This window comes from Camelina sativa, chromosome 7 (assembly GCF_000633955.1).
Source record: "Camelina sativa cultivar DH55 chromosome 7, Cs, whole genome shotgun sequence".
Lineage (NCBI taxonomy): Eukaryota > Viridiplantae > Streptophyta > Magnoliopsida > Brassicales > Brassicaceae > Camelina > Camelina sativa.
Genome location: NC_025691.1, coordinates 6,205,615 through 6,231,586, shown reverse-complemented (window position 1 = coordinate 6,231,586; position 25,972 = coordinate 6,205,615). Strand labels below are relative to the sequence as shown.

Here is a 25,972-nt window from a genome sequence, read left to right as displayed (position 1 = left end):
GCGTATATTACTTCGACCGTCAATATATTACTCGATTTAGATTGCTGCCATTTTTTACTAACTATTTGGATACTTATCTTATTGATATGAAGATCAGTGTGCATGATCTTGAATCAATCCTATAAAAAAAAAGTTGAAGATGATGATGTTGTTAGAGGTTTCCCCAGAGTTGCAATAACATAAGCATGTTGTATTGTCGGCCACCTTAATTTCGAGTTCTTTCTGCTTCGTCGTTGTCTTCTTCTCCAACGACACTTATCAACATAAACAGCAACTTATGTCTCTATTGTGTTTTGCTCCTTAGTACCCAATATTTAATATTTGATCCAATAATCAAAGAATAAATCATCATAAAACCACGCGTTAATGTCAAACAGTTCCTTGCTTACCTTTGCTATTTTATTTTGTAATAGTTTATAGATTTTTCTCTCTTTCCGAGTAAGTATGTATTACATATGTAGAGTCAACTGCGATTAGAAACATTAAAGTTTAGTACCAACGAATGACATGTTGCACTTGCATTGTCTATAATATGCTTTTCCAAGTGGATTATTTGATCTGTGTAACTTGGTAATACGGTATGGGTCCATTAAAATCTTAAAATAATATCTTATTTTTTGGACTCTAATCTAAAGGATATCTATACAAGTGGTGGACCGTTAATATAGTACTTCACGTTCACGGAAGGGCAGAGATCTTCCCAGAAGCAAACAAATACAATAATTTTCTTGTAACATTAATATATATCTATCGTTATGTATAAAGATAAGCTGCGACGGATTTTTTTCATAAAAAGCGACGTTTTCTTTATAAGTTAATACCATAGGTATTTTAGATGGCAAGTGTATAGAAATTAGAAAGCAGTAAAATTATTTTAAAAACTCCAATATTTTAATGGGACTTGTATATTGTCAACTCATAAAATATTTAATTTAAAAATATTATTGATGAACTTTGTTTTGTTGGTCAACATGTGATAGGGGAATAAGCTATTCAAAGAACTACATTTTTATTTTGATTCCCTCATGGATCACGTTGAGTAAAATTATTTGTTTTACCCAACAAAAGACAAGAGACATTAGTAGTAGTATTATTTAAACTAGAGGTGGAGGTGGTGAGTGCACGTCAATAGTGCGATCTTCTTAGCAAAACATTACTGAAGTCGGACAACTGGAGTCTTTGGTTCTGTGTTGGAGAGCGTGGACCAACAACTTCTTGACACATAAGTTTCAAAGTAGACCCACCAAAGATCTAGTTCTTTTTTTAGATGCCGAAGTGATGAACCTCTCTATCTCAACCCCTTTTTGGACAACTAACTCTGTCGCTACACGTTACTTACTCGCTTCCAATGTTTGCTCGGTTCACAATTTTGATAGTCCCGTGCTTCGTGTACATACACCGATGCACCCTCGTCGACATCGATTGTTGACACTGTTCCAGCACTAAAAGTTAGTTGGACGATGATCCTCTGCATATCATTTAAAGCATCTAAGCGGCGGATATAATCGATTTTAGACAATACATACGAATACGGTTTTCAAACAAAAAATTTATAATATAGCATAATTATGACATAGCAAAACATCATCGTATGATATTTGTAATACGGTACGGTACGTTGTTTTTTTGGGGGTAAATTGTATACATTAGTTGTTAGTGAATCAATATCACGTTGTCCGTAGGTTTCAAATCTGAAGTTTCCATGATTGATCTTCCGTATCAATTCATTCAAAATTTTCTTTTAACAATTAAGTACAAAAACATGTAACGATCAACACCTTCTAGCTAAATCTAATATGAGATGAGATGTAACAAGAACCGGTTCTGAAAATTTGAACCATGGTTAATTAATAAAAATTGTTAAATCCTTTAGTTAAACTTAAAACTAGGAAAGAATGTCCCATCTCCTTATACTTTCTAGTTTCTACACAAATTGGTGCCTCTACTACTCATAGACATTCCATAAACCTTTCAACTTCAAAATTATATTAACAGAATTAAAGACCGCAATTCCAAATTTCTCTAGCTTATATTCATTACCACGTTGGAAACTTCGGATATAACATGTATACATGTATCTGGTGGAGGTAGTATGGATGACACCATTACCACAACTTAGGCATGTTTGCTTTGGTAACAATTTCATTAATTTGAAAAAAACAAACAAAATGTTTACAATTTATAAGAAAAAAATCGACAAGATTTGGCAAACTAGATGCTAATATCACTGATAATTGATTCGACTGAATTATTGGGAAGAAAAAAATAGTATCTTCATATGATTGATTGGCTATTACGTAACTTGTTATCATGATTACAAGAAAAAATAATACTTCATTCGTAGATTACAATCCGAATATTCCAATGTCTGATCTCGTATAACACGAGTCAACAAGAAAAAAAAACTAAAACGCACAACAACAACAAGTACAAACAAAAGTCAAACCAAACAAACAATGGTCCGAAAAAAAAAATCAATCGACACGTTTTGTTAGTTTACCGTTCCCACGACTCGTCGTCGGGCAGATCATCTCTCATCACTTGTCGGCCCTAACTTAATGGCCTCAAACAGTAAAAACTAATACACAAACCGTTTTCTTTGTTGAAGTTAAACGAACCAATTTATTAAACCGTTGACTTATCCTTTTTCCATCGGGTAACGAATCAACGAGACCTAATCAAACAACAACTTGAACTCTCTTTGTTGATAAGGATAAATTTTTTATAAAGTAGTCAAAGTTTCTTTCTTTACTACAACATCCCAAGAACTTCTCCAAGTGTCGTTTACTGACATCATCAAAGTATCTAAAATCCGTTATTCCTAAATCCTAATTAACCAACCCATTTGTCTAATTAAAAAAAAGTAAAGCTAATTTAATCAATACTAGTGCTATGAATTACCCCAAGTGGGAAAGTCTTTATTTATGGCTTCACGATTTCAAAATCCAGAAAGACAAGTAGAAAAGAAAGGTCCACGTCGGAAAATAAATAAAATTCCCCAACTTTATTTCTCCTTCACATTTTGACAGTTCGTCACACGTATAAATATCGTCGTGTGTCTTTACAAATCTACACACGAAAAGTTAGTTAAGCTACAAAAAAAAAACAAAAAAAAAAACATGGAGAAACAGAACATTATCACTTCTTCTTCTTCAACTCAATCTTCTTGGATTCGTGGTTCTTGTGTCGGACGAGGATGCTTTGGTACAGTAAGCAAAGCTTTGAGTAAAATCGACGGTGGAGTATTCGCCGTTAAGTCAGTAGATCTCGCCACGTGTCTTCCTGCTCAAGCTGAGTCGTTAGAGAACGAAATCTTTATCCTCCGGTGTCTCAAGTCTCACCCGAACGTAGTGAGGTTCTTAGGCGATGACGTGTCTAAAGAAGGAACGACGACGTTTAGGAATCTTCATTTAGAGTATTCGCCGGAAGGCGACGTGGCTGAGGGTGGAATCGTAAGCGAAACGCTCCTCCGACGTTACGTCCGGTGTCTCGTCTCTGCTTTGAGCCACGTTCATTCTAACGGAGTCGTTCATTGCGACGTTAAATCTAAGAACGTTCTTGTGTTTAACGGTGGAAGCTCCGTTAAGCTAGCGGACTTTGGATCGGCGGTTGAGTTCGAGAAATCGACGGTTCATGTTGCGCCACGTGGAAGTCCTCTCTGGATGGCTCCGGAGGTGATCAGACGTGAGTACCACGGACCGGAGAGTGACGTGTGGTCTTTAGGGTGTACGGTCATCGAGATGCTCACCGGGAAACCAGCTTGGGAAGACCAAGGTTTCGACTCGCTGAGTCGGATCGGGTACTCGAACGAGTTGCCTTTTATTCCGGCGGAGTTATCGGAGCTGGGGAGAGACTTCTTGGAGAAATGCTTGAAACGCGATCGGAGTCAGCGGTGGAGCTGTGATCAGCTTTTGGAGCATCCGTTTCTGTTTCAAGATCGTCACGACTCGTTCTTGACTGAGTCTTCTCCGCGTTGTGTACTTGACTGGGTCAACTCTGAGTTCGATGAAGAAGAAGAAGAGAGCAACGAGACGAGTCTTGAATCCACGGTTTCAGCAATAGCAAGGATACGTAAATTAGCGTCAACCGGAGAGGCAACTTGGGAATCTAACGGTTGGGTTGAGGTTAGAGTCAGAGATGACGCTTCCGAAGAGTCAGTGGCACAAGAGGAATATTTTATTTCAACAAGGGCAGAATCGGAATTTAACACGTCATCGGAGTTGTCGAGCGTCGATGACGTAAGACAGCCGGGAAATGAAGAGTCGGCGACCGAGTTGGCGTCGGCAATGACGTGTGAAGTAGTATTGTTGTTGATATTGGTGGTAGAGAATATTCAGATATATGCCACGTTTTACACCAGTAGTATTATAACATATTGGTGTTGTTGTTGCTGTTGTTATTATCATTATCAAAATAATAATAAGAAGAAGAATAAATTTGCGAAATCTACATCTTTCATTCTCAGCCTTAACTTTTTGTTTGGTATATTGCATGTGATTCGGATCGGTCTATCTATTAGTATCATAAAACTCTTTTACGTGGTGTGATGATATATGTATATGTAGTGTCCTTTAACTCTCAACTGTTTACTTGCCTCCTTTTTTTGTTGATAACTCTCATTTAACACACCCAATTTTTAGTTTGGTAAGCTTATTGGACCATATATAATAGAGTAAAATATTGGAAGTTCGCTAGAGTTAGAGAGGAACTAAGACCATGTATTTAAGTATAATTAGGCTAATAAAGTATATGGTTAGGGTCAATATGAAATTGTCAGCCGCATCTTAATTTTTAATGTCGGCGTTGGATAAAATTGTTAGGTCAAATAGTCGATGTGAACTATAAACTTAGTTCAATGGTAGATAATTTATATATATATGGTAATAAGGAAGAGAAAATGGAAGATGACGATGAAATGGTGGGCAGCGCTGAGTTGGCTTACGACAACTCCACAAGAGTTTTTCAATTTGGAAAAAGGTATTAACATAAATAATACGCTAAATTTTTAAAAACAGTCCACTATCTTCATGGCTTATCTCTTCATTTAACCTTTAAAATTCTCTGTTTCTTTTTGTTTTTGCAACACTTTTATTCCATGGATAATGTGCTCAAATTTAATACTATGCTATTTTACTTGGTTATTACGTACGTATGATTTATATATAACAATCATCTTTATTGTTACCTAATTACGTACTTTATGTTTTTAAGAAAGTTCAATAGTACTTTTACAGCTTTAATTTAATACTTGGCCAACCTTATGTTCTCAAATTTAATACTATGATTTTTCATTTGGTTAGTCCGTATGTTTTTTGAGTACTGTTAGTATTGTTAGGCTGAACAAACGAATTCGGTTTGAGTCTAAATCTTGGAGGAGCCTCTAAGCCTAATGAATCTAGGTTCCAACTGTAGATTAGAATATCAAGTTAGACCTCAAAAGTATAATAAATGATCACTGTTATGTTTCCAATATTATTCAATTACGTATAGTGGAAATATATGGTTTTATGTACTAATTTTATTCATATAGGATCACAAAGTGCCGTAAAAATCATCAAGAGTTATGAAACAAAGTCTTTTCGTAGTTGCCAGTAACACAAGGTAAAAAGGGTTGGTTTTATTCATTCTCATAAATCATAATACATACGTATTTGTACTTTTCATATGTCTTTTTCCTAATAGAAATCATATTCTTCTATATCCTAATACCCTCCACCCCCTTTCAAGTCGGCGGTCCAAAATTTCGAACACCTAAATTGGACAACAAATTTTAGAACAGTCTTGACAAAGCTGGGGTGAAGATATCAATAACTATCATAACTTGATCTTTGGTAGAAATGTGAGGTAGTGATAAGTCCGTCTTGAAAGACATCCCAAACTTGATGGTAATCAGATTCAATATATGTTTGGCGTGTTCATGAATATGACGAGAGTAGCAGCTTGGAATATTCTTCTATATCCTAATATGATCTTAAATGGTATTGTTTGTTAATAGAAACAACTAATCTAAATATGCATCTTCTTCTTGATGGGCATAACCGAATTCAATGGTTTTAAGTTTGACCTTTGGTTGATATTCCTTCTCTTCACCATACTTCTTCATGGAGATATTCCTTAGCTTTTTGCAGCTTCTAGAGCTATTCTCATTCGAGTCTTCCAATCTCATCTCGGTGGGACAAAACCAATCCTTAAATGCAAGAAAAAAAAAAGAAGAGATTTCTTTAAAATCCAACAATTAAAAGTTCCACACAATATGTTCATAAAACTACTAATTACTATCTAGTAGAGTGCTTATCAAGCTGTGATATCTAATTACTTTACTATCTAGTAAAGTCCTTCTCAAGAGTTCCACACAATTTGAGAACCTTGCTTCTTTAAAATTTTGCTTGCCAAGATGTGATATCTCGTTTCCAGTTGTGTAGACCAAAATGAAGTTGTTTGTCGTTGCAATAGAAAGAACAGTTTTGTTATCTCTTTCGAATATTACTTTTCCAGTAATCTTTATCTTTATTCTTATCTCCAAGCGTGTTAATTTAAGATTTTTTTCTTTATTTTTTCCATAATTAGTTTATGTGAATTTTTGAAAACTAAACAAACAGAAAAGCATGTCATCAATAAATAACTTTGATTTAATAAAGCCTTGAATCACACACTGTTGACACTCTGAGCGACATGCTTTTAATTAGTTTGAGTATTTAAATGGGAACGAAAAAATTAGAAGTTTTAGTTGAGAAAATATGTGAGCTGAAAAAGTTTTTATACATGAAAAACAAAAAAATAGTCACACAAGTTATATGTAAGAGGTAAAATGTAGACGACAAAAAAAAAAAAAAAAGAGGTAAAAAGTAGAAAACACATATTGGTCGAGAAAAATTAGTAGGCCGATAAAGCCCATGACAGTAGCCATAGCCCATATAATTGAGCTAAATTGACAAACCGCTTTAAAATACTACTATTGATCTTCTATTTGACCCACCCGGTTTAGAATCTCGACTCCGGTTTAGATAATTTTGAGCCAGATCTAATTTTTTTTTTTTAACCAGCTAATACAAAAACTAGACCTTGCCATAAAAACTGTATCCGAATACCCAACCCGGAACCCGACCTGAAAAACCAGATTTAAGTTGGGTACGAGTTTGCCTATAAAACTTTATTGGATTCTATTTTTAAATACCCGTGGGGTCGGGTTAGGGTCGGATAATATCCGGTACCCATTTGGGTACCCATTATACCCAAACATATAAACATATTTATAATATTTATCATTAATATAATACAATTACCTCAAAATTATGATTATAATTTTGAATATTTCATTTAGTTTTGTCACATAAGTCAAAATTTAACTAAATTTATTTAAATTTAATTAATTTTAATTATATTTTTTCGGGTACCCGGTAATTCGAATACTAATCGGGTTCTAAAATTTGTAACCCAAACCGATCTAAACCTGATAGTACCCAAACTGAACCGAACCCATATATCTAAAAATATCCAATAAATTATATATTTTTAAACCTGTTTATCCAAACCCGAATGGATAATATCTGAACCCGAACGGGTTACCCGAATGCCCACCCCTGTCAAAAACTCTAGAAACCAAAAAAAAAAAAAACTTCCGATTGCTTTTTTCCTTCTCCGTGTCGATCCTCTTCTTCTTCGGACTCACATTGCATCGTCTCTCACTCGATCCGCCGTGATTTCAGGTTCGTTATCTCTTCCCTGAGATTTATTTCGATCTTATTTCTCTCTGTTGGTTTGAGCTATATCGACAAGTCTAAGCTAGGGTTCTTTCAGAGTGATCGATCGGGAGATTCCTCCGTTTGATCTGTTTTGTATTTGTGATTCCGACTTCGTGATCCGTTATAATTGAATCGCGTTTCATAATCTTGGCTCTCTGTTTTTGAAACCGCTTATATATCGCTTCGGATTCGAAATCGTAGCTTTTGGTTTTTGTGTTTGAATCGGGTTTGATTAGATAATTTATCCTCTTAGGATCATCATCGTCGACTCGAGTTCCGATCTTAGAATCTCTACTACTCATAGATTCTCATGTGTGATTTTGCCACTGCAAATGTTTGATTATTTGTGGTGATTTGTTGTTGTAGTTTTACATTGATCTTTAAGAATCGAATTTGAAAGTTCAATTCATATGTAGATCTATTCTTGATTTTGTATATAATTCGATTACATGTGTTTACTGAGAATTGCTCTGATGTCATTATAATTCACTGAGATTGAAAGCCTTATGGATCGAAAAATTCTGTTTTTTGTTTCCCCTAGCTTATATGTCTTATCATCTCTGTATAGTTTTCCTGGTGGAACAAGTTTGATAAACACTTAGTTTATAGATTTCTCCTGTGGCAGATTCGTTTTTCTTTTCAAGTGAATTATAGTATTGTCTTACTAATGTATCCCACATATATGTGTTATCTGTGAGCATTGGAGATGTTGTGGTTTATATAGCCTTTGAGCTTTTTACATTGTTTTTAACTATTTGAAGTGAGACATTTGGGAAGCTTTAGAGTTAATGATGTCTGCTTGTCTTCCATGAGCTGTGTTTTTACAGGCTATTCTGCTTATGTGTGTTGTTGCACACAAATGTTCTCATTTAACTGTTTTGATATTTTACTTCTATTTGCAGGGAAAATCATTTTGGAAAACATGCCAGGTCAGAAGATTGAAACGGGTCATGAGGACATTGTCCACGATGTGCAAATGGATTACTATGGAAAGCGAATTGCAACTGCCTCATCTGACTGCACCATCAAGATAACTGGCGTTACCAACAACGGTGGATCGCAGCCACTAGCTACATTAACCGGCCACCGTGGTCCTGTTTGGGAGGTCGCGTGGGCACACCCAAAGTTTGGATCAATCCTAGCTTCGTGCTCCTATGATGGTCAAGTCATACTCTGGAAAGAAGGCAACCAAAACCAATGGACCCAAGCTCATGTCTTCACAGACCACAAATCTTCAGTCAACTCCATTGCGTGGGCTCCTCATGATCTTGGACTATCCTTGGCTTGCGGGTCATCCGATGGAAACATTTCCGTTTTCACAGGCTGTCCTGATGGTGGCTGGGACACAACAAGGATCGACCAGGCGCATCCGGTTGGAGTTACTTCGGTAACCTGGGCACCAGCCACTGCGCCTGGTGCTCTTGTGAGCTCTGGTCTTCTTGATCCCGTCTACAAGCTAGCTTCTGGTGGGTGTGACAACACCGTGAAAGTGTGGAAGCTCTCTAACGGTTCGTGGAAAATGGATTGCTTTCCGGCTCTTCAAAAGCACACTGACTGGGTCCGTGATGTGGCTTGGGCACCGAACTTGGGTCTCCCTAAGTCAACCATAGCTAGTGGCTCCCAAGATGGGAAAGTGATCATATGGACAGTGGGAAAAGAAGATGAGCAATGGGAAGGCAAAGTTCTGAAGGACTTTATGACTCCGGTGTGGCGGGTCTCGTGGTCTTTGACCGGTAACTTGTTGGCTGTCTCTGATGGAAACAACAATGTGACGGTGTGGAAAGAGTCAGTTGATGGAGAGTGGGAACAAGTTACTCTTGTGGAGCCGTAGATTTTGGATGCTTTTGTTGTCTCTGCCCTTCTTTCATGGAACTGAATTAAACACTTTTTTCTTTAATCTTTTCTTAGACCGGTTTGGTGATCTTTTGATGTGCTTTTCTTAAAATTGATTCGAAACATTTGAACCTTCTTTTTTTTTTTTCTTTTCTTTTCATAGAGACCCTTTTTAAAATTCGAAAAACAGAGATTTTTCATATGATATATAGTTTTCTCATAGTCTCTTTATTTGATTTTCTTACTTCTTTATGTATGGTAAAGGTTCTAATTTGAAAGAACTTCGATATAACGTGGTGAGTCTTCTCATCGATCTTACTGCATATAATTATACGTGTTGTCTGTATTTGATACATGATGTTCATTCAGATCCTAAGTTCCTAACATTCTGTATCAGAATATCCATTTTATGGAGGAAATAAATAGGCCCAAAAGGGCCCATAATAAGTTTCGAGAGGAAGGTGGCCCATTTGGTTCTATCAAAAATTATAAGCACCGGCTCGTATAAAAAAACTCATTTTGCCTTCTACAAATCCCCACAAAAATCATCTCCTTCAATCTCTCCAAAACACTACTACAATCCAACAACTGAACCAAAACAACTACAGCGAAGCTTGCTTTTGATTTTGCGATACGATGGCGAGCATTAGCAACGAGCCAGAGCGTGAGCACAGAGACGAAGAAGAGTCAGGAGCCAACGAAGATGAAGACACCGGTGCTCAGGTTGCTCCGATCGTCAGGCTCGAAGAAGTCGCCGTCACCACCGGTGAAGAAGACGAAGACACCCTCCTCGATCTGTATGTATCTCCCTATTTGGACTAAGTTGTACTGGATCTGATCGTTTCCGTAGTAGTTAGTTAGTTCCTCAAGTTCTAGGGTTTAAGATTTGATCGTTGATTTGATTGGGGGGTTTTGTGTACGAATCTGTAGGAAATCGAAAATGTATCGGTTCGATAAAGATGGGAGTCAGTGGAAAGAGAGAGGAGCTGGTACTGTTAAGTTCTTAAAACACAGGGAGTCTGGAAAGATTCGTCTCGTTATGAGGCAATCGAAAACTCTGAAGATCTGTGCTAATCATCTAGGTAAGATTTTGTCTATATTGGTTGGTGTTAATTTGATTCTGGATCTGTATTTGTTGTAATATATTCATTTTGATCGTTGTTTTTTTTTTTTGGGAATTGTGTATGCAGTTACATCGGGCATGAGTGTTCAGGAACACGCTGGGAATGATAAGTCTTGTGTATGGCACGCTCGTGATTTTTCTGATGGGGAATTGAAAGATGAGCTTTTCTGCATCCGGTTTGCGTCAGTTGAGAGTGAGTGTGAATTTTCTATTTTCTATTTTTTTTTTTTGGCTCAGTTTGATTGAATCTCGTTATGTGATTGTTGCTTATTAGTAGCACTGATTGGTCTCTTTTTTTGTGTGCTATACCTTGTAGTAGCTTAAACCTTATGATTACCTGCTTGCTTCATTTTGTTTCTGCATATGCTTTGGCATTGTTTGCTTAATCCTTGTCACGGGTTTACAGTAGATTTATGGCTTAGGTCACTGGATGATCTTTGAATTTATGGATATTGCCATATGACTGGCATGTTTTGGAAGTTTTCGATATAAAAACTTTTTGCCAATTTGGAGATGTTATGTGTTTGATTTGAATTTCCCTTTGTAGATTTAACGATTGAAATGTTCCTCTTGGATCTAATATGCAACTCTCACTAATCAGAATATGTTTAGGTATTTTTTTATGTGTATGATCTGCTTAGACAAGATCAGTCCAGTGCTGCATGTGGCTTGGAATTGAGCTGTGTGTAGTATCGGATTCGGAAAAGTGTTTTTCTGAATCTCGTTTTATGTGGTGTTTTGTTTGTGTGTTTGGCCACGCTGTTGATGCTGTCATAGTTATAGTAGGGTTGAGTAAATAATCAAGTCTTATTAACCTGATCAGACTGCAAAGCATTTATGCAAAAGTTCAAGGAAGTAGCTGAATCTGAAGAAGAGAAAGAAGAGAGCAAAGACGCTTCTGACGCTGCTGGTCTTCTTGAGAAATTAACAGTGGAAGAGAAAGAAACTAAAGAGAAAGCAGTGGAGAAGGAGGAAAACAAAAAGTGTGAAGCTGTTGAAGAAAATAAAACGGAGGAGTCTGTTCCGTCGACTTAAGATGCATGCATCGAGGGAAGACTTGGCTTTTATTTTAAAATTGATACATGTTTTGAGTCGTGTTGAGAGTCCATATATGTTAGTGTCACAAAAAAAAAGTGTCACAGGTGACATTTGCATATTGCGAGATTGATTTTGGGGGTTGTTTGGGTTTTCAATTTTCATTGTCTTGAAAAGAAAGAAAAGAAAAAAAAGAGTATCATGATTTTTTTTGGGAAACAGTGTGGATTCTGAGGTGTTTCCATTTTGATTTTTTTTACAAAATTTGTATGTTGTGGATGATTTTGTGTGCTTTCTTATCAAAAACAAAACAAGTCGTTTCACATCATGTTCTAACCTTTGCTTGGATAAAATGAAGCTGTTCCTCGTAACTGTTTACGAAATTTTAGCTAACTTACTAAACAGTGTACTTCCCATTAGCTCCCAAGTTATGGTTAGTTGAATTAAATGTTAAAACTTGAAATTATGTTCTAGTTCCACTGTCTATTTAGATTTGGATAAGATAAGACTACTCTTTGTGGTCTTTGATTCATTTACTCGTTGTGTTACAAATGGACAAATTACGATTCAGGTTGGGTCATGTGTCACAGTAGTTGACTGGCCCTACCCTGGTTTACTTGGAAGATTGTGTATGTGGGACTTTTCAGTTAACTGAATCCACCGAATTAAGAACCTATTAGCCTTTTGAGTTTTGATTGTCTTGTGCCTGATGCTGATTTTTCACCTTGTAGCCTTTTGATTGTCTTGTGCATATTGTTTTTTTTTTTTTTTTTTTTTTTAACAAATTCTACAAGTTCGCTTTTACTATATTTTATATTTTAGTCCTCATAATTCTTAAATGTTGAGATCAGAACAAAACAAAACAAACTTCTTACTTCTTAGAAAAGAAAGGCGTTGAGAACTGAGAAGAAACGAGGCAGCTACTAAAACAATGGCTTGGTTGAACAGGTCGTTACTCGTTAGTAACCTGAATACTCATCCAAACAATAGAAGAATGTAGGTGTAAGTAACATCTTTGTACTTTGATATGCATGGTTTTATGGTAAGACTATAGTATGTTATGAAGCATTGTACATTAATCACGTACGATGTGATGATACTTATCTCCCAAATCGTAACCAAGTGTTCTTTCCATGACGACCACGACCATAGTGACAATATCAAGATTACGACCTATATATAGATATACTACTATGTCTATCCTGTGACATATCCGTTGCGTTTTCGAACAATTCACTCCTTCTGTTATTGTTTTATCTTTTCATGTTTGATCGAAGACTAACATTAATTATTTTGTTGGCAGAGTTAGGATGGAAATTCTCGCCTCTCTATTCATGGCTCGAAAGAGGATAAACTCACATAGTAATTCATATATTAGGTGGTATTTTTCGTTGATAATACATATGCCAGATATGTCTGTTATCGAAGTCAAAGTGAAATCTTCATCTCAGTTTAGAAAAAATCTTACTTTGGTTATAACAAGTAATTTAGAACATAAACTAATACGGTTGAAAAAACATTAATCTTTGGGGATTCTTTATAGACGACATTTTGTATTCCAAATGTGCAATAATTATCTCAACTATATTTACCATTGAGTATAAGCGATAGTTGGATACTCTAAAATAAACTAAGTGAGTCACACCTTATTTGTCTAAAAATCTTTTGTTGTATTGAACTCAAATCTAGTTGTTAAAGTGTTCAACGATCCTTTCCTATGAAGTAAACTAGATCCATGTGCAATTAAGGTATTAAAAATCTAGAAATTTCCTCGAACCATCATACACACAACTTTCAACATGATCAAATCAAAGGGACGCGTTGCTGCTTTTTATTTTCTCTCTACTTTACTTTACAAAATTTTATCATTTCTATTTCCTTTTTGCTCACGCAATCTAACTTTTTCTCTTCTTTCTCTTTTCTTTTTCTTTTCTTTCTAATTTCTTGGCCATATGTTTCTTTTCTTTTTTCTAATAGATAGCCTTCTGTTTTTCTTTTTGGGTTGTATTATTCCGATCCTCTTTTACATGCAATGTACTTTGAGATATATATTTAAAAGATGGTACGGATGGACCCTACGAGATGACAAGACACTTAGAAGATTTGGTTGTTGAGGCTTTTAGAGAGGGACGAGTGTCTGATATTATAATACTTGCATCGTCTTAAATTATTCCCAACCGTGTGCATGCATATGTCCTTACGTTTCTTTTGATGTGAAACCTAAATTATTGAAGTTTGTTCGTACCAGCTGTGCGAATACGACACTATAGCACATTGTACTGTATTTGACGTACGTGAATCAGTCACAAAACTTTTTTACTTACATCCATGCAGGACAAAAAACCACTGGATTACTTCACTATGTGAACACTACAGTTGCTAAGTGTAAACTCAAATACTCAATAGGGAATCTACAGAGTCTACGACTAGCTAGATTAATAATTCACTCTCTTCACATTCATATGTCGTAGTGTAGTTACATGATTGATTAGATGGTATAATGCAGTAGGCAGTAGCTTATATATCCTCGGTTTTACAGTCTTGCGTTGATGGATAAGTCCCTATTTGTTTTATGGGCGATGTCTTGTTAACTTGTTTACACTATTTTGGAGAGGATAAAGAAATTAATTAATTTCTATCTAACATTTTTATATATTATTGATAATATTTATGTAATAATACCAAAATAACATCTAATATATTTATTTTCTAATCAATTAAAGTACTGGCTACAAGATATTGATTTTTTCCTTTTAATAAATAGGAAGATAGTTGATCACTTTCATTAAAGATATATGGACAAGGTTCGTAGACCCAGTTTCTATTTTTAAATTTAGGTTTATGTGAAACTCAATAATTATTTCGAAATATTTAACCCTCTCAGCTATAATTGTATCAGTATTGGCCACACTCTATCAATATTGTTTAAGAGAATGCAAGCGTTAGGTCTCAAGTGGCAGTGTTATATTTCTTCTTTTGGATCTTTTGTCTTTTGTCCTTCATCAATTATACTTCTTTACTCATGTTTTATACATTTTCTAAAATAAATTTTACCAGGATTTTTATTTTGAGTTTAAATATAAAAAATATTATAATTGCAGTGATTATGTAAATACTCAATTGTATGATGTGCTAATATATAGGAATGAGTATATGTATACACAATTTTCCATGTACATATTTTCATTTAAATTGATATATCTATATATTTAAATATGTAATGAGTTTCTTTGATGTAATAGGGGTTGAAGTAACCATGAATTCATATTCAACTTATTTTAAAAACGTCGCCATCTAGGTGTCAAATCCAGTACCTTTCAAAACCAAAGATGGGACCTAACCATCTATTATTATATAGGTTACCAATAACAACAAATAAGACAATTGAAATAGACATTATTCAAATTAAGGGAAAAATAATAGAAATGAAGAAAATGAGGATAACTGATATAAGTGAGAAAACGGCAAGATTAATTAATGAGGAAGGGACACTTCCAATATTGAGAGAACTAGTCGACGAGTTTGGTGGATCCCCAAATGGGCCTCCCACTCTTCTTTCTGCATCATTCACCTCTCGAGTCTCGACTCGACATTATTCGCCTTCAACATTATTTTCGCTAAGTCAACCTAAGCACACGACAAAAATAACTATAACACTAAGATGATACTAACATAAATAAACCACTAAATCTAAGTTATATATATTCAAAAATCAGAAATTGACTTCATCTTTAATTTCATTCTTTTCTTTTTCTGGTTTGTATTGTGATAAAAGAATATACACTCTCACCAAAGCAAAATTATATGTAATCATAAAATTAGATGTTTTAGAAAATCTTTTTGTGTATATTGAATAATATTACAAAATACCTAAACAATTAATAAACTTTGTTTCCCAATATTTGTTTTTACAAATATATGTAGGAAAAGGCTTAACAATATTCTTTCTAAATCAAGAATCATTCGTACGACTGACATTTTTTCAAAACCCTTTTCTATATTTGTGTCTGATACTCCTTTTATTAATGAAAATTATCATTCTAACTAAATTTCGTTATATTGTTTCGATAACTATCTTCTCTACTCCAACAAAAGAAACATCGTTTTTAATTTTAACACACAAAAAATATCGTAAGATTTTTCTACTAGTTTGACATTTACGTCACGTTCTTAAAATTAGTTGTCTAGGAAAAGTTATGTCTGAGAATATGTTTCCACGACTTTTCTTCATGTGATAAAACAGACACGCTAGTTCAGTCAAAACTCAAGACTTATAATTTTCTTCGGTTGAGATAAAAAAAAAAGCAAACTCTTAAAACAAACTGTCTATTTTAAGTATCTTGTATCAAGGACCAATGGATATGAGATCTACCAGGTAAGTGAACCAAACAAATAAAGTTCTGTAATTAATATATATGACATTATGACCCAATTATAAAGTGACGTGGCTTAATTAGCTTCATCATTCAAATGGGTTGTTAATACTATATGTTTAACCCACACGTTTAAGTAAGGCTTTAAAACCTTAATTTGAAAAACAAGCTGCATTTTCGAGAGTTAAGACAGAGTTAGGTTTGCTTTCTGATTTCACGCGAACTTCGCATGAGATTTGTTTTTTACTAAACAATTCACTCACTTTATGCGTGGTGTTGAATTCTGGTGAGATTTAAAAGTTAGAAGTAAAGCAAGATTACTATTTTATTTTTTTTGTAACCATGCTCTGATTATCAAATGCTTGTATATTAAAAAAAAATAGTTGTGCTTATCTATATACATATGTTTATGTGGAAGTAATTTTTTGAGGACGTGTGTTATGCAAATAATGGAAGCTGCCGATAATATCTTGACTTGTCTATGTAAAATTTAAAATACTACTAAATGATGTATTTCTGATTCAGACATTAGTGTCAGCTGGATGAGGAACCCGAAAGATATAGAATTATTGGTGTTACCATTAAAGTACTGATAAAGATATCTTTAATTAATATTGTAACTTCAGTGTGAAATTATAAAGAAGAGAAAAAATATTCATTGGTTTGGTTCTTATCATAATGGTCCCAAGGTTTGCTGCACCAAAATGGTTGCATCTCGAGGCATCGATGCCATTACGGTAAAAGCAAAGAGTAAAGTAGCTTAGTAAAGCTACACAACATCAATACCAATTATAACATATTCACATATTCTATTTTTCTTTATAACGTCTCAATTTACCATATACTCTTAACTTGTAATATTAAAAAAACATAAAATACATTTTATATCGTTATTAATGCTTCGTTATATGAGAGCTCTTAAATATAATTTAAACTAATTTTCGCATGTAGTAATTATGCAAAATAATCAATAATCAGATCATGATAAACTATTAGTTTGTTTAAAGAGTGGTAAGTGAAGTGATAAGATAAGTTATCCCTAAACATAAAAAAGAGAGTTGGACCGTAATCTAAATCTATCGCTTTCCTTCTTCTCATTTATTTGACTATTCAAATCTATTTCATTCTCGTATAAGAAGTTTAAAACTATTTCAGTAAGAGAGCATAAATAGTTTTCTTTATCAATTAAAATAGATTCAGTATCTAATATAGTGATATTCATTACATATTTTAAAGTTTATATCAATTTAATATTTAGAAAGAGTACTGTAATTTTTTTCTCTGGTGAGAATTTGTAAAGTTTAAACATTTTTTTCTTACATTCGCTAACAGATCTTTAGGTAATATATTCTTTTGGATCAAAGATCTTTCAGTAAAATTGTACAAAGAGAATTTATTTTTTTGTCAAATTTCGTAATAACTAATTAAGGTATTGACTGGTTCTCTCACTACCTCCTGCAAACGCTGCGTTTGTGGGTGGTAGCGGTTGCTAGCGATTGGAACCAATCACATAAACCGCTTCCAATTGCTCCTAATTTCTCCAACCGCTCCAAACCATTGAATTCCAAAAGCTGTTTTCCTCAAGCGTTTGCGGTTGCTGGCGATTGCGGTTGGAATTTTTTTTTGTTTTAAACTTAAAAGAAATCAATGATAATGAATTTTTTTTTTGTTATATTTTCTATCTAACCATTTTACTCATTAAGGATGGGAGAAAATGAAGTACGGATACGATTGCAGAGATTATAAAATAAACAATTACAAGAAAATAATATTCCAATTAACAATAACCCGGAAAACTTTATGTAAATTTAATGGCACATCGCACATAAGTTCAAAAAATCTAAATAAATATGATATTTCATCAGAAATTTAAGAAAATAAGATTATTTGTGAAAAATATTAAAACAAATCACCACCAGTGACTCTTCTCAACTCTCACTTGACCATTCCTACCGATGCAACTAATCACCCACGATCTAAGAGAAAAGAGAAAAGATCTATGACCTAAAGCATATGTTTTGTCATTTATCAAATTAATTGATTAATTTTTTGGTGAAAAGCCAAATGCATAAAGGAATAAGTATTTCAATATGATTTTTTTTGAATAATTATTATTTTAATAAATTTTAATTATAAATCAAGTTTAATAAAAATTTTGGTGTTTTTAAACATTTATATACTAGATATCACATTTATTATGTTCTAACCGCTATTGCACCCGCTGTCAGTCGTAAACCTCCCGCAAACGCACCAATTTTAAACCGCTAAACCAGTCGTTCAAAACACTTGATAACGCTTGAAACCGCAATCGTCCACTTCCGCAATCTCCCGCAACCACAACGTTTGAACCAGTCAGGCCCTAAGAACTAAGACAACCACGCGATCAACCAAAGTACCAAACCATCAAAATATTAACCATTTTGTTTTCATTGATCAAACTAATTTTCACCAAAAGAAAACTTAGCAAATAAAGGAATCCAAAAAACTTGTAAATTTAAACCGTAATTAATCCTGTTAATAATTAAAGTAAAACTTTAACATTAAATTTTAAAGAAGTTTCTCAAATTACTAATTTTAAAGAATTTTCTTAAATTTTATTACAGTTTCACTTAAATTTGATTAATCCAACAAAAACCGAAACCATGGTGCACCAAACTAACCGACATATTATTTTCTTTCTTATTGATAAAAAAAAAAAGAAAACAAACTAAAACTTATTCTGAAACCGAATAAGAGATTATAAAATTAAAAGAGCAACATAGACTCCATTAAATTATTGTTTACGTTAAAATTAGATAAATTAAAATTCTTATGACTAATATAATTAGATAATTTTTTCTGTTGACGACAGAAACATAAAAGTAACAAATTTTAGGAACTTATCTCTATTTACATATGAGATACTTAAAATTAATGGTTCTTGTAATTAGTCTTCCGTAGAAGTAAGGGTACTGAGTACTACTGACCTTTGTTTCTTACCTAATTCTTGACAGATATAGAATCGCAATTTAATAACGTATGCTTGCTTCTTCACTTGAACAAAATCAAAAAAATATTCATCATTTACGCTAGCTGACTTAGAAACTCTTCCCAATATTTTGTTCACCAGTTCGATACTCTGCATCTAATTAAAACCACTCAACCAATGCAATGAATACACATCATATTCTAATAATAGACCTCTATCTATGCTTTATAAATTTTCATAAAATAGCCCATTTTTGTGGATAAAGTACTATCACGTTTAAACAGTACTGCTACTAATCATATTTAAATAGTGCTAAATTAATTTACCCACAAAAGAAGAAGATTAAATAGTGCTAAATAACAAATATTACAGCCCATGATTAGTTGTCTTGTTACATAGGTAGGTGATGCAGTTATAGTATACTATATCTATATCATTTAAGAAAAATTTACTATTCAACTTAAGTATGCTGTACATACTTTTCTTTTTTTTTGGTTGTCAACTACAAGAGTAATGAAACAGAACAATACAAAACATGTCAATTATACATAAACACCATTTTTTTGTTATGTTTATTAATCTGTTTTTACTGTTAAATTTTTCTTATCTTATAAGAAAAATTATCATCACATCTAGATATAATAAATAATAACCAATTTTTTATTTTATCAACAAAAAAAAAGAACTCTCAGAAAAATTGTTAAAATTAAACTGTAAAACATAGTTATTTGTTTCTCTCAAGCATTTATTTTACTTTCAAGAACATAACTATATCAGATATTTTTCTCAATAGTTAAAAAAATAATAAAAAAATAAAGTGAAACTTAAAATCGAAAAATAAAAGGAGAAAGAACAAAGCAATAAATGAGAAACCTGCAAAGTTTCTTCTTTGCACCATTCTCTCTTTCCTTACTTCCCTCTCTCTCTCTGCTTCTCTTTCTTTCTTCTCCTACTTCCCAACTTCCCTCTCTCTCTTCACATTATTATATTCTCTCTGTTTCTTCCAATCCAAACCAATCCAATCTCTCTCTCTCACACAGAAACTAAAACTGAACATAGCAGTTTTTGTTTTGTTTTGTTTACAAGGAGGCCATGACCCAATCACCATCTCTAGTCGAACAGGGTCTTTCTCAACAGGTCAGTTTATTATTTTCCACTTCTCAAAAAGTTTCCTCTGTTTTTTCATGTTCTGTCTCTCTACTCTGTTTTTTTTGGTCTGTCTGTTGTAATTTGGGTTTTTTTTCTTAAAGACAAGTTTTTTTCTTCTGGGTTTATGATTTTTGATAACAATGCGATTTAATCAGAGAATTTATGTGGTCGAAAATTGGATTTTCATATCAGACTGACTAATAAGAACAAGTGGAGGTTTAAGGGTTTTAATTTTTTTATTTATTTTATATGTTTGCTCTGTTTTTTTTTTGTTTGCTTCATTTTTATGAATTTTGGATTGTTTACGCAATTAGGACTGGTAGGTCCTGCTTAAAAACCATATTGAACTTTTCAATTTACCGGAAACAAAAACAGACGTGAACGCTTTTCATGTTTGGTGAAATTAGATAACTTGTTAAAATTGAGAGACTTCTAATTATTAGTGTAAATCGTAATTTGATAGGAGATTTGATTTTATATTTAAAAGTCTGTATTTTTAAGGAAATAAAATGAGCTGGATAAGAAAAAGTCCAAATTTTCATTGGACTGTGTTTTGGCTTTTGTAGTAGACACAACCCATTGAAACAGAACACACTTAATAATCTGAATATTAAAGGGTTCTAAGTTTTTTTTTTCTTGTTGTAATTAGGTTAAATTTAGGTCATACTTAATTAATGGGAGTTTTTGGGATGAAGGCTCATTCTTAAGTTATCTATTGTTGAAAATGTTTCAGCATTTGAAGACTGTGTCTTGTGCCAATGTTCTCACTTTGGCTTACCAGAGCCTTGGAGTGATCTATGGAGATCTTAGTACATCGCCTCTTTACGTTTACAAAACCACTTTCTCTGGGAAACTTAGCCTCCATGAAAACGATGAAGAGATCTTTGGAGTCTTCTCTTTCATCTTCTGGACATTCACACTCATTGCTCTCTTCAAATACGTTTTCATTGTTCTCTCAGCTGATGACAATGGAGAAGGTATTAAAAGTTTTAAGCCTTTTGTTTTAAAAAATCAGAACTATGAAATCGCTATATTGATCAATACCGTTTGTTTTGAAGGTGGGACATTTGCGTTGTACTCCCTTCTCTGTAGATATGCTAAGTTAAGTATATTACCAAATCATCAAGAAATGGATGAGAAATTATCAACGTATGCAACGGGAAGCCCTGGAGTGACTCGGCAGAGCGCAGTAGTTAAATCATTCTTTGAGAAACATCCCAAGTCTCAAAAGTGTTTGCTGATCTTTGTGCTTTTAGGGACATGTATGGCCATTGGTGATAGTGTCCTCACTCCAACAATCTCAGGTGCATATCCAGAGAACTACCTCATAGACAGATCAATATCTGTTTTCTAACATTTTTGTCTTTTTTCTTGCAGTTCTTTCAGCTGTTTCTGGAGTCAAGCTCAAGATTCCTAACCTTCACGAGAGTATGTCTGAATCTACTTGGTTACTTTGACAATACAGACTAATCTAATGGCTAAATGTCTAGTTTTGTTTCTCTACTCTAGATTATGTTGTCATCATCGCTTGTATCATCTTGGTGGCGATATTCTCAGTCCAGCGTTATGGTACACATAGAGTCGCCTTCATCTTCGCACCAATCTCCACTGCTTGGCTTCTCTCTATCAGCTGCATTGGAGTTTACAACACTATAAAATGGAACCCGCGTATAGTCTCTGCGCTTTCTCCTGTTTACATGTATAAGTTCCTTAGAAGCACCGGTGTAGAAGGATGGGTTTCACTTGGAGGAGTTGTTCTTTCAATCACTGGTAAAAAAACTATACTTTAACATCATCAAAGTTACATGTTCTTCATTCTTATATTGTGTTTTATTTTCTTCCCTTAGGTGTTGAGACTATGTTTGCTGACTTAGGTCACTTCTCTTCTCTGTCCATTAAGGTAACACCTTGAACTTTACAAGATATGACTCAAATGAAAAGAATCCTTAGTAACTCTAATGCTGACTAAAACTGATATATAGGTGGCGTTCTCGTTCTTTGTATACCCTTGTTTGATTCTTGCATACATGGGCGAGGCTGCTTTTCTCTCTAAGCACCATGAAGATATTCAGCAAAGCTTCTACAAGGCGATACCCGGTAAATTATTATATAGTATAGTATGAGATCACTTTAGTACTTTGAATGAGATTTTAACTCGAATAATTTTGTTTGTAGAGCCTGTGTTCTGGCCAGTGTTTATAGTGGCTACATTTGCAGCAGTAGTTGGAAGCCAAGCTGTTATATCCGCAACGTTTTCGATCATAAGTCAATGCTGTGCGCTTGATTGCTTTCCTCGTGTCAAGATCATTCACACTTCAAGCAAGATACATGGACAAATCTATATCCCTGAAGTTAACTGGATGCTGATGTGCCTTTGCTTGGCTGTCACAATCGGGTTAAGAGACACTAACATGATGGGTCACGCCTACGGTAATGACCATCATGATCCTTTAACATAAACTTCAAACTTTATGTTTCTAATCTCTTTTGTTTCTGCAGGACTTGCTGTGACCTCTGTGATGCTTGTGACTACATGTTTGATGACTTTAGTGATGACTATTGTATGGAAGCAAAGAGTCATTACAGTTCTTGCTTTCTTGGCCTTCTTCGGTTCCATTGAGCTTCTCTACTTCTCGGCATGCGTCTACAAAATACCTGAAGGTGGTTGGATACCTATTCTTCTCTCCTTAACGTTCATGGCGGTTATGTACATTTGGAACTACGGAACTACAAAGAAACACGAGTTCGACGTTGAGAACAAGGTCTCGATGGACCGGATAGTCTCTCTAGGACCGAGCATCGGAATGGTGAGAGTTCCAGGAATAGGACTTGTCTACACGAACCTTGTGACAGGAGTTCCAGCTGTGTTCGGACATTTCGTGACGAACCTGCCTGCGTTTCACAAGATTCTTGTGTTTGTATGTGTGAAGTCAGTTCAAGTACCTTACATAGGAGAAGAAGAGAGGTTTGTGATAAGCAGAGTTGGACCAAAAGAGTATGGGATGTTTAGAAGTGTGGTTAGGTATGGATACAGAGACGTTCCAAGAGAGATGTATGATTTCGAAAGCCGGTTAGTGTCTGCTTTAATCGAGTTTGTGGAAACCGAAACCGAAGAAGGAGAAGAAGTGTCGAATGTGAGGAGAAAGAAAGAGGAATGTATGGAGATAATGGAAGCTAAAGAAGCTGGAGTAGCGTATATACTCGGACACTCGTACGCAAAGGCGAAACAATCATCGTCGCTGTTGAAGAAACTAGCTGTCAATGTTGTGTTTGCGTTTATGAGCACGAACTGCAGAGGAACTGATGTTGTGCTTAATGTTCCTCATACTTCTCTCCTTGAAGTTGGAATGGTTTACTACGTCTAAAACAGTAACATACTTAGCTTTAACTTAAGAATCAATACAGTCTAGTAGTAGTAGTAGTACAGTACACAGAGAGAGAGATCTAACTTCACTTTCAGTTGTTTTAGTAGAGAAATTTTCAGTAAGTTTTAATATGTAAATATACTTTGCTGTTAATGGATGAAAAATCAAGAAATGATAAATCTGTAATTAGATATATATTTATAAAAGATCAAATACAATATGTTAAAAACAGAATTTGGATATTCATGATATTTCCTGAAGCCAAATTAGTATACAAACCTCTATATCTTGTTTTAAGCCCAAAGAGCAAGCAGTGACATAGATGCAGAACCCAAAACCAAAGCGACAAAACATAACTTCTTCAGCCGAGAACTGGATTCACCGGGCGATGTGAGCATCTTGTTATGGAAGAAATCCAATGCAATAAGATCAACTAAGGCCATGTATATTAGAATCCCTGAAGATAGTGATCCCAATAACCCTTCCATTATCAATGCGTTCGGGTTCTGATCATCGTACCCGGTCAATGAGAAAATCACCATCCCTAGTACAATCCCTAGAGGCGTTGTTACCGCGAACATCAAGCACATGTACACTACTGTCCCTGCCTTAAAGCCAGCCTGACCATCAAACATTACCACTCATCAATCCTAAGTTATATGATCAAACTATCCATGAAACACACATATGTACGTTATATTGGTTCTGTTCTCCGATCACAATTGTTTGGTATGGTTTCAATTACACCGGTTAAACCGAAATGATGACATCTATTACTAGGATGTCAACATTGTATGATATGCAAAAATGTCAACATCTAAGTCTACTTCTTCATGGTATTTTTTTTTAATTATTATTTTAAAAGTCAGAACTGTCACATACATCTGTTTTTTTCTCCAATATATTTATGGTTCTCCCCTAACAAATCTAACTCAATTAAATTTGCATTAATACCAAAGGAAAAAAGAAGAACGCAAAATTAGATACTAACCTGAGCGATGCAACCACCAAGACCTAAACCTTCAAAAATCTGATGAAACGAAAGTGCAGCAATCAAAGGTCTAATGGTACACTTGTTTTGTGACATTCCCATAGTTACTCCAATTATAACAGAATGAAATATAATCCCAATTTCAAGAACTTGTGACACTAATCTTTGTTTCATCTTCACAATCTCCTCCTCACTATTTTCTTGTATTTCCAAATCAGCCCCAAACTTTCCTTCTTTCATCTCTATCCCCCCAACCGCCTTACCAACCGGCATATACTCCATCCCTCCGCCGCCGCCACCACCACCACCGTGTCCCATATGTTCACTCGCCGTTAAATCAACCAACAAAGCCGTTATAGCTCCGATGATCGTAACCAAACCAGCGAAAGGAAAATCTCTCCAAGGATGACGAGAGGACACTTGGCAATCAGCGAGGGCCTCGAACGCTTCCGGCAACACGTGGACTAGTGACGTAGAGAGAATCACGCCGGCGGCGAAACACTTGATCACAAGAATCGCTTTGTCGTAGAGAGGCTTCCCGTGAAAGTATCTAGCGAGTAAAACAGGTCCCCAAACACCTAAAACACTTGTCAAGAAGATGACGAGGACGGCTATTAGCTTTAGATGTGTCGCTACGTCGCCGTCTCTACATGCAGCTGCTCGTAACGCCGCCTCTGTTCCGGTGACGCAAGTAGACATGATTGTGTAAGAAGAAGAAGAGAGCGAGAGAAAGAGAAAGAGAGAGAGAGAGAGAGAGAGAGAGAGAGAGAGAGAGAGATTTAAGAAGAATAGTAGTAAGAGGACCACGATGGTAATGGTAACACGAAGTCTTTTTTGTAATAAGGCCCACTTAACACGTCAAAACGGTTAGTATAAAAGAAGTGCTTTGTTGAGTAAGACTTCCATTTTCGTTATTGGAAAATATAAAGGATTTTAATTCTTTTTCCATCATTTGTTTTTGTTGTTTTGCCTTTTTCAGTTTTGTGTGTGTTTTGTTTTCCATTGTGCTACTTTCTTCTCTTTTGCTTTATTTGAATTGATGATGGTGGCATTTTTTAGTTTACTTGTCTTTTGTTCTAACTTATCATGGGCCATTTTAAAGCTCATTATGGCCTGAGCCCAAATTTGTTTGTGCTTAATATGAGACTATGAGTTTAGATTTTGGTTTACTTTCGGTTTGGTTTGAGTTTGGTTCTGTCTAATTCAGTTTTATAAAAATTTATATGAACTTTGTTTAGTTAGATTTAGTCTCAGTTTGGTTTAGTTTTACATTGATTTTTATTTCTGGTTGGTTTTAGACATTTATTAGTTGGGCTAATAGATGATATTGTCAGAAGAAAACCAAATAACAGAACTAAATTCACCGTCACTTGATAGTTGATATCAAAATAAA

At 34.6% G+C, this 25,972-nt stretch overlaps 4 protein-coding genes and 1 pseudogene across 4 annotated transcripts; 4 read left to right on the top strand and 1 right to left on the bottom strand.

Moving 5' to 3' along the window:
* On the top strand, nucleotides 2,991–4,519 carry LOC104700497 (annotated as a pseudogene).
* On the top strand, nucleotides 7,554–9,795 carry LOC104700496 (protein transport protein SEC13 homolog B-like). The gene is made up of 2 exons (XM_010416018.2): nucleotides 7,554–7,706; nucleotides 8,645–9,795. Exons 1-2 carry the CDS (start codon nucleotides 7,571–7,573, stop codon nucleotides 9,571–9,573), a joined length of 1,065 nt encoding a protein of 354 aa, XP_010414320.1. The 5' UTR covers nucleotides 7,554–7,570; the 3' UTR covers nucleotides 9,574–9,795.
* Nucleotides 10,098–12,015, top strand: LOC104700494 (ran-binding protein 1 homolog b-like). Its single transcript, XM_010416017.2, has 4 exons — nucleotides 10,098–10,372; nucleotides 10,506–10,657; nucleotides 10,766–10,891; nucleotides 11,522–12,015. The coding sequence occupies exons 1-4, from the start codon at nucleotides 10,212–10,214 to the stop codon at nucleotides 11,731–11,733; spliced, it is 651 nt and encodes a 216-aa protein (XP_010414319.1). The 5' UTR covers nucleotides 10,098–10,211; the 3' UTR covers nucleotides 11,734–12,015.
* Nucleotides 20,038–23,902, top strand: LOC104700492 (potassium transporter 1). Its single transcript, XM_010416015.2, has 9 exons — nucleotides 20,038–20,211; nucleotides 20,957–21,200; nucleotides 21,282–21,527; nucleotides 21,601–21,651; nucleotides 21,733–21,993; nucleotides 22,071–22,123; nucleotides 22,206–22,320; nucleotides 22,399–22,653; nucleotides 22,723–23,902. Exons 1-9 carry the CDS (start codon nucleotides 20,167–20,169, stop codon nucleotides 23,586–23,588), a joined length of 2,136 nt encoding a protein of 711 aa, XP_010414317.1. The 5' UTR covers nucleotides 20,038–20,166; the 3' UTR covers nucleotides 23,589–23,902.
* LOC104700493 (zinc transporter 6, chloroplastic-like) lies at nucleotides 23,759–25,405 on the bottom strand. The gene is made up of 2 exons (XM_010416016.2): nucleotides 24,580–25,405; nucleotides 23,759–24,208 (listed from the first exon to the last, which is right to left on the bottom strand). Exons 1-2 carry the CDS (start codon nucleotides 25,276–25,278, stop codon nucleotides 23,882–23,884), a joined length of 1,026 nt encoding a protein of 341 aa, XP_010414318.1. The 5' UTR covers nucleotides 25,279–25,405; the 3' UTR covers nucleotides 23,759–23,881.

What these genes read in the sequence shown, in the direction of transcription:
- LOC104700496 (XM_010416018.2), top strand. Translation starts at nt 7,571, where the DNA reads ATGCCCACCCCTGTCAAAAACTCTAGAAACCAAAAAAAAAAAAAACTT. An exon ending in TCGATCCGCCGTGATTTCAG is followed by an intron (nt 7,707 to 8,644) that starts GTTCGTTATCTC and finishes TTCTATTTGCAG; the next exon opens with GGAAAATCATTTTGGAAAAC.
- LOC104700493 (XM_010416016.2), bottom strand. Translation starts at nt 25,278, where the DNA reads ATGTCTACTTGCGTCACCGGAACAGAGGCGGCGTTACGAGCAGCTGCA. An exon ending in TTGGTGGTTGCATCGCTCAG is followed by an intron (nt 24,209 to 24,579) that starts GTTAGTATCTAA and finishes TTTGATGGTCAG; the next exon opens with GCTGGCTTTAAGGCAGGGAC.
- LOC104700494 (XM_010416017.2), top strand. Translation starts at nt 10,212, where the DNA reads ATGGCGAGCATTAGCAACGAGCCAGAGCGTGAGCACAGAGACGAAGAA. An exon ending in GATCTGTGCTAATCATCTAG is followed by an intron (nt 10,658 to 10,765) that starts GTAAGATTTTGT and finishes TTGTGTATGCAG; the next exon opens with TTACATCGGGCATGAGTGTT. An exon ending in CCGGTTTGCGTCAGTTGAGA is followed by an intron (nt 10,892 to 11,521) that starts GTGAGTGTGAAT and finishes TAACCTGATCAG; the next exon opens with ACTGCAAAGCATTTATGCAA.
- LOC104700492 (XM_010416015.2), top strand. Translation starts at nt 20,167, where the DNA reads ATGACCCAATCACCATCTCTAGTCGAACAGGGTCTTTCTCAACAG. An exon ending in TCTCTTCTCTGTCCATTAAG is followed by an intron (nt 22,124 to 22,205) that starts GTAACACCTTGA and finishes ACTGATATATAG; the next exon opens with GTGGCGTTCTCGTTCTTTGT. An exon ending in CTTCTACAAGGCGATACCCG is followed by an intron (nt 22,321 to 22,398) that starts GTAAATTATTAT and finishes TTTTGTTTGTAG; the next exon opens with AGCCTGTGTTCTGGCCAGTG.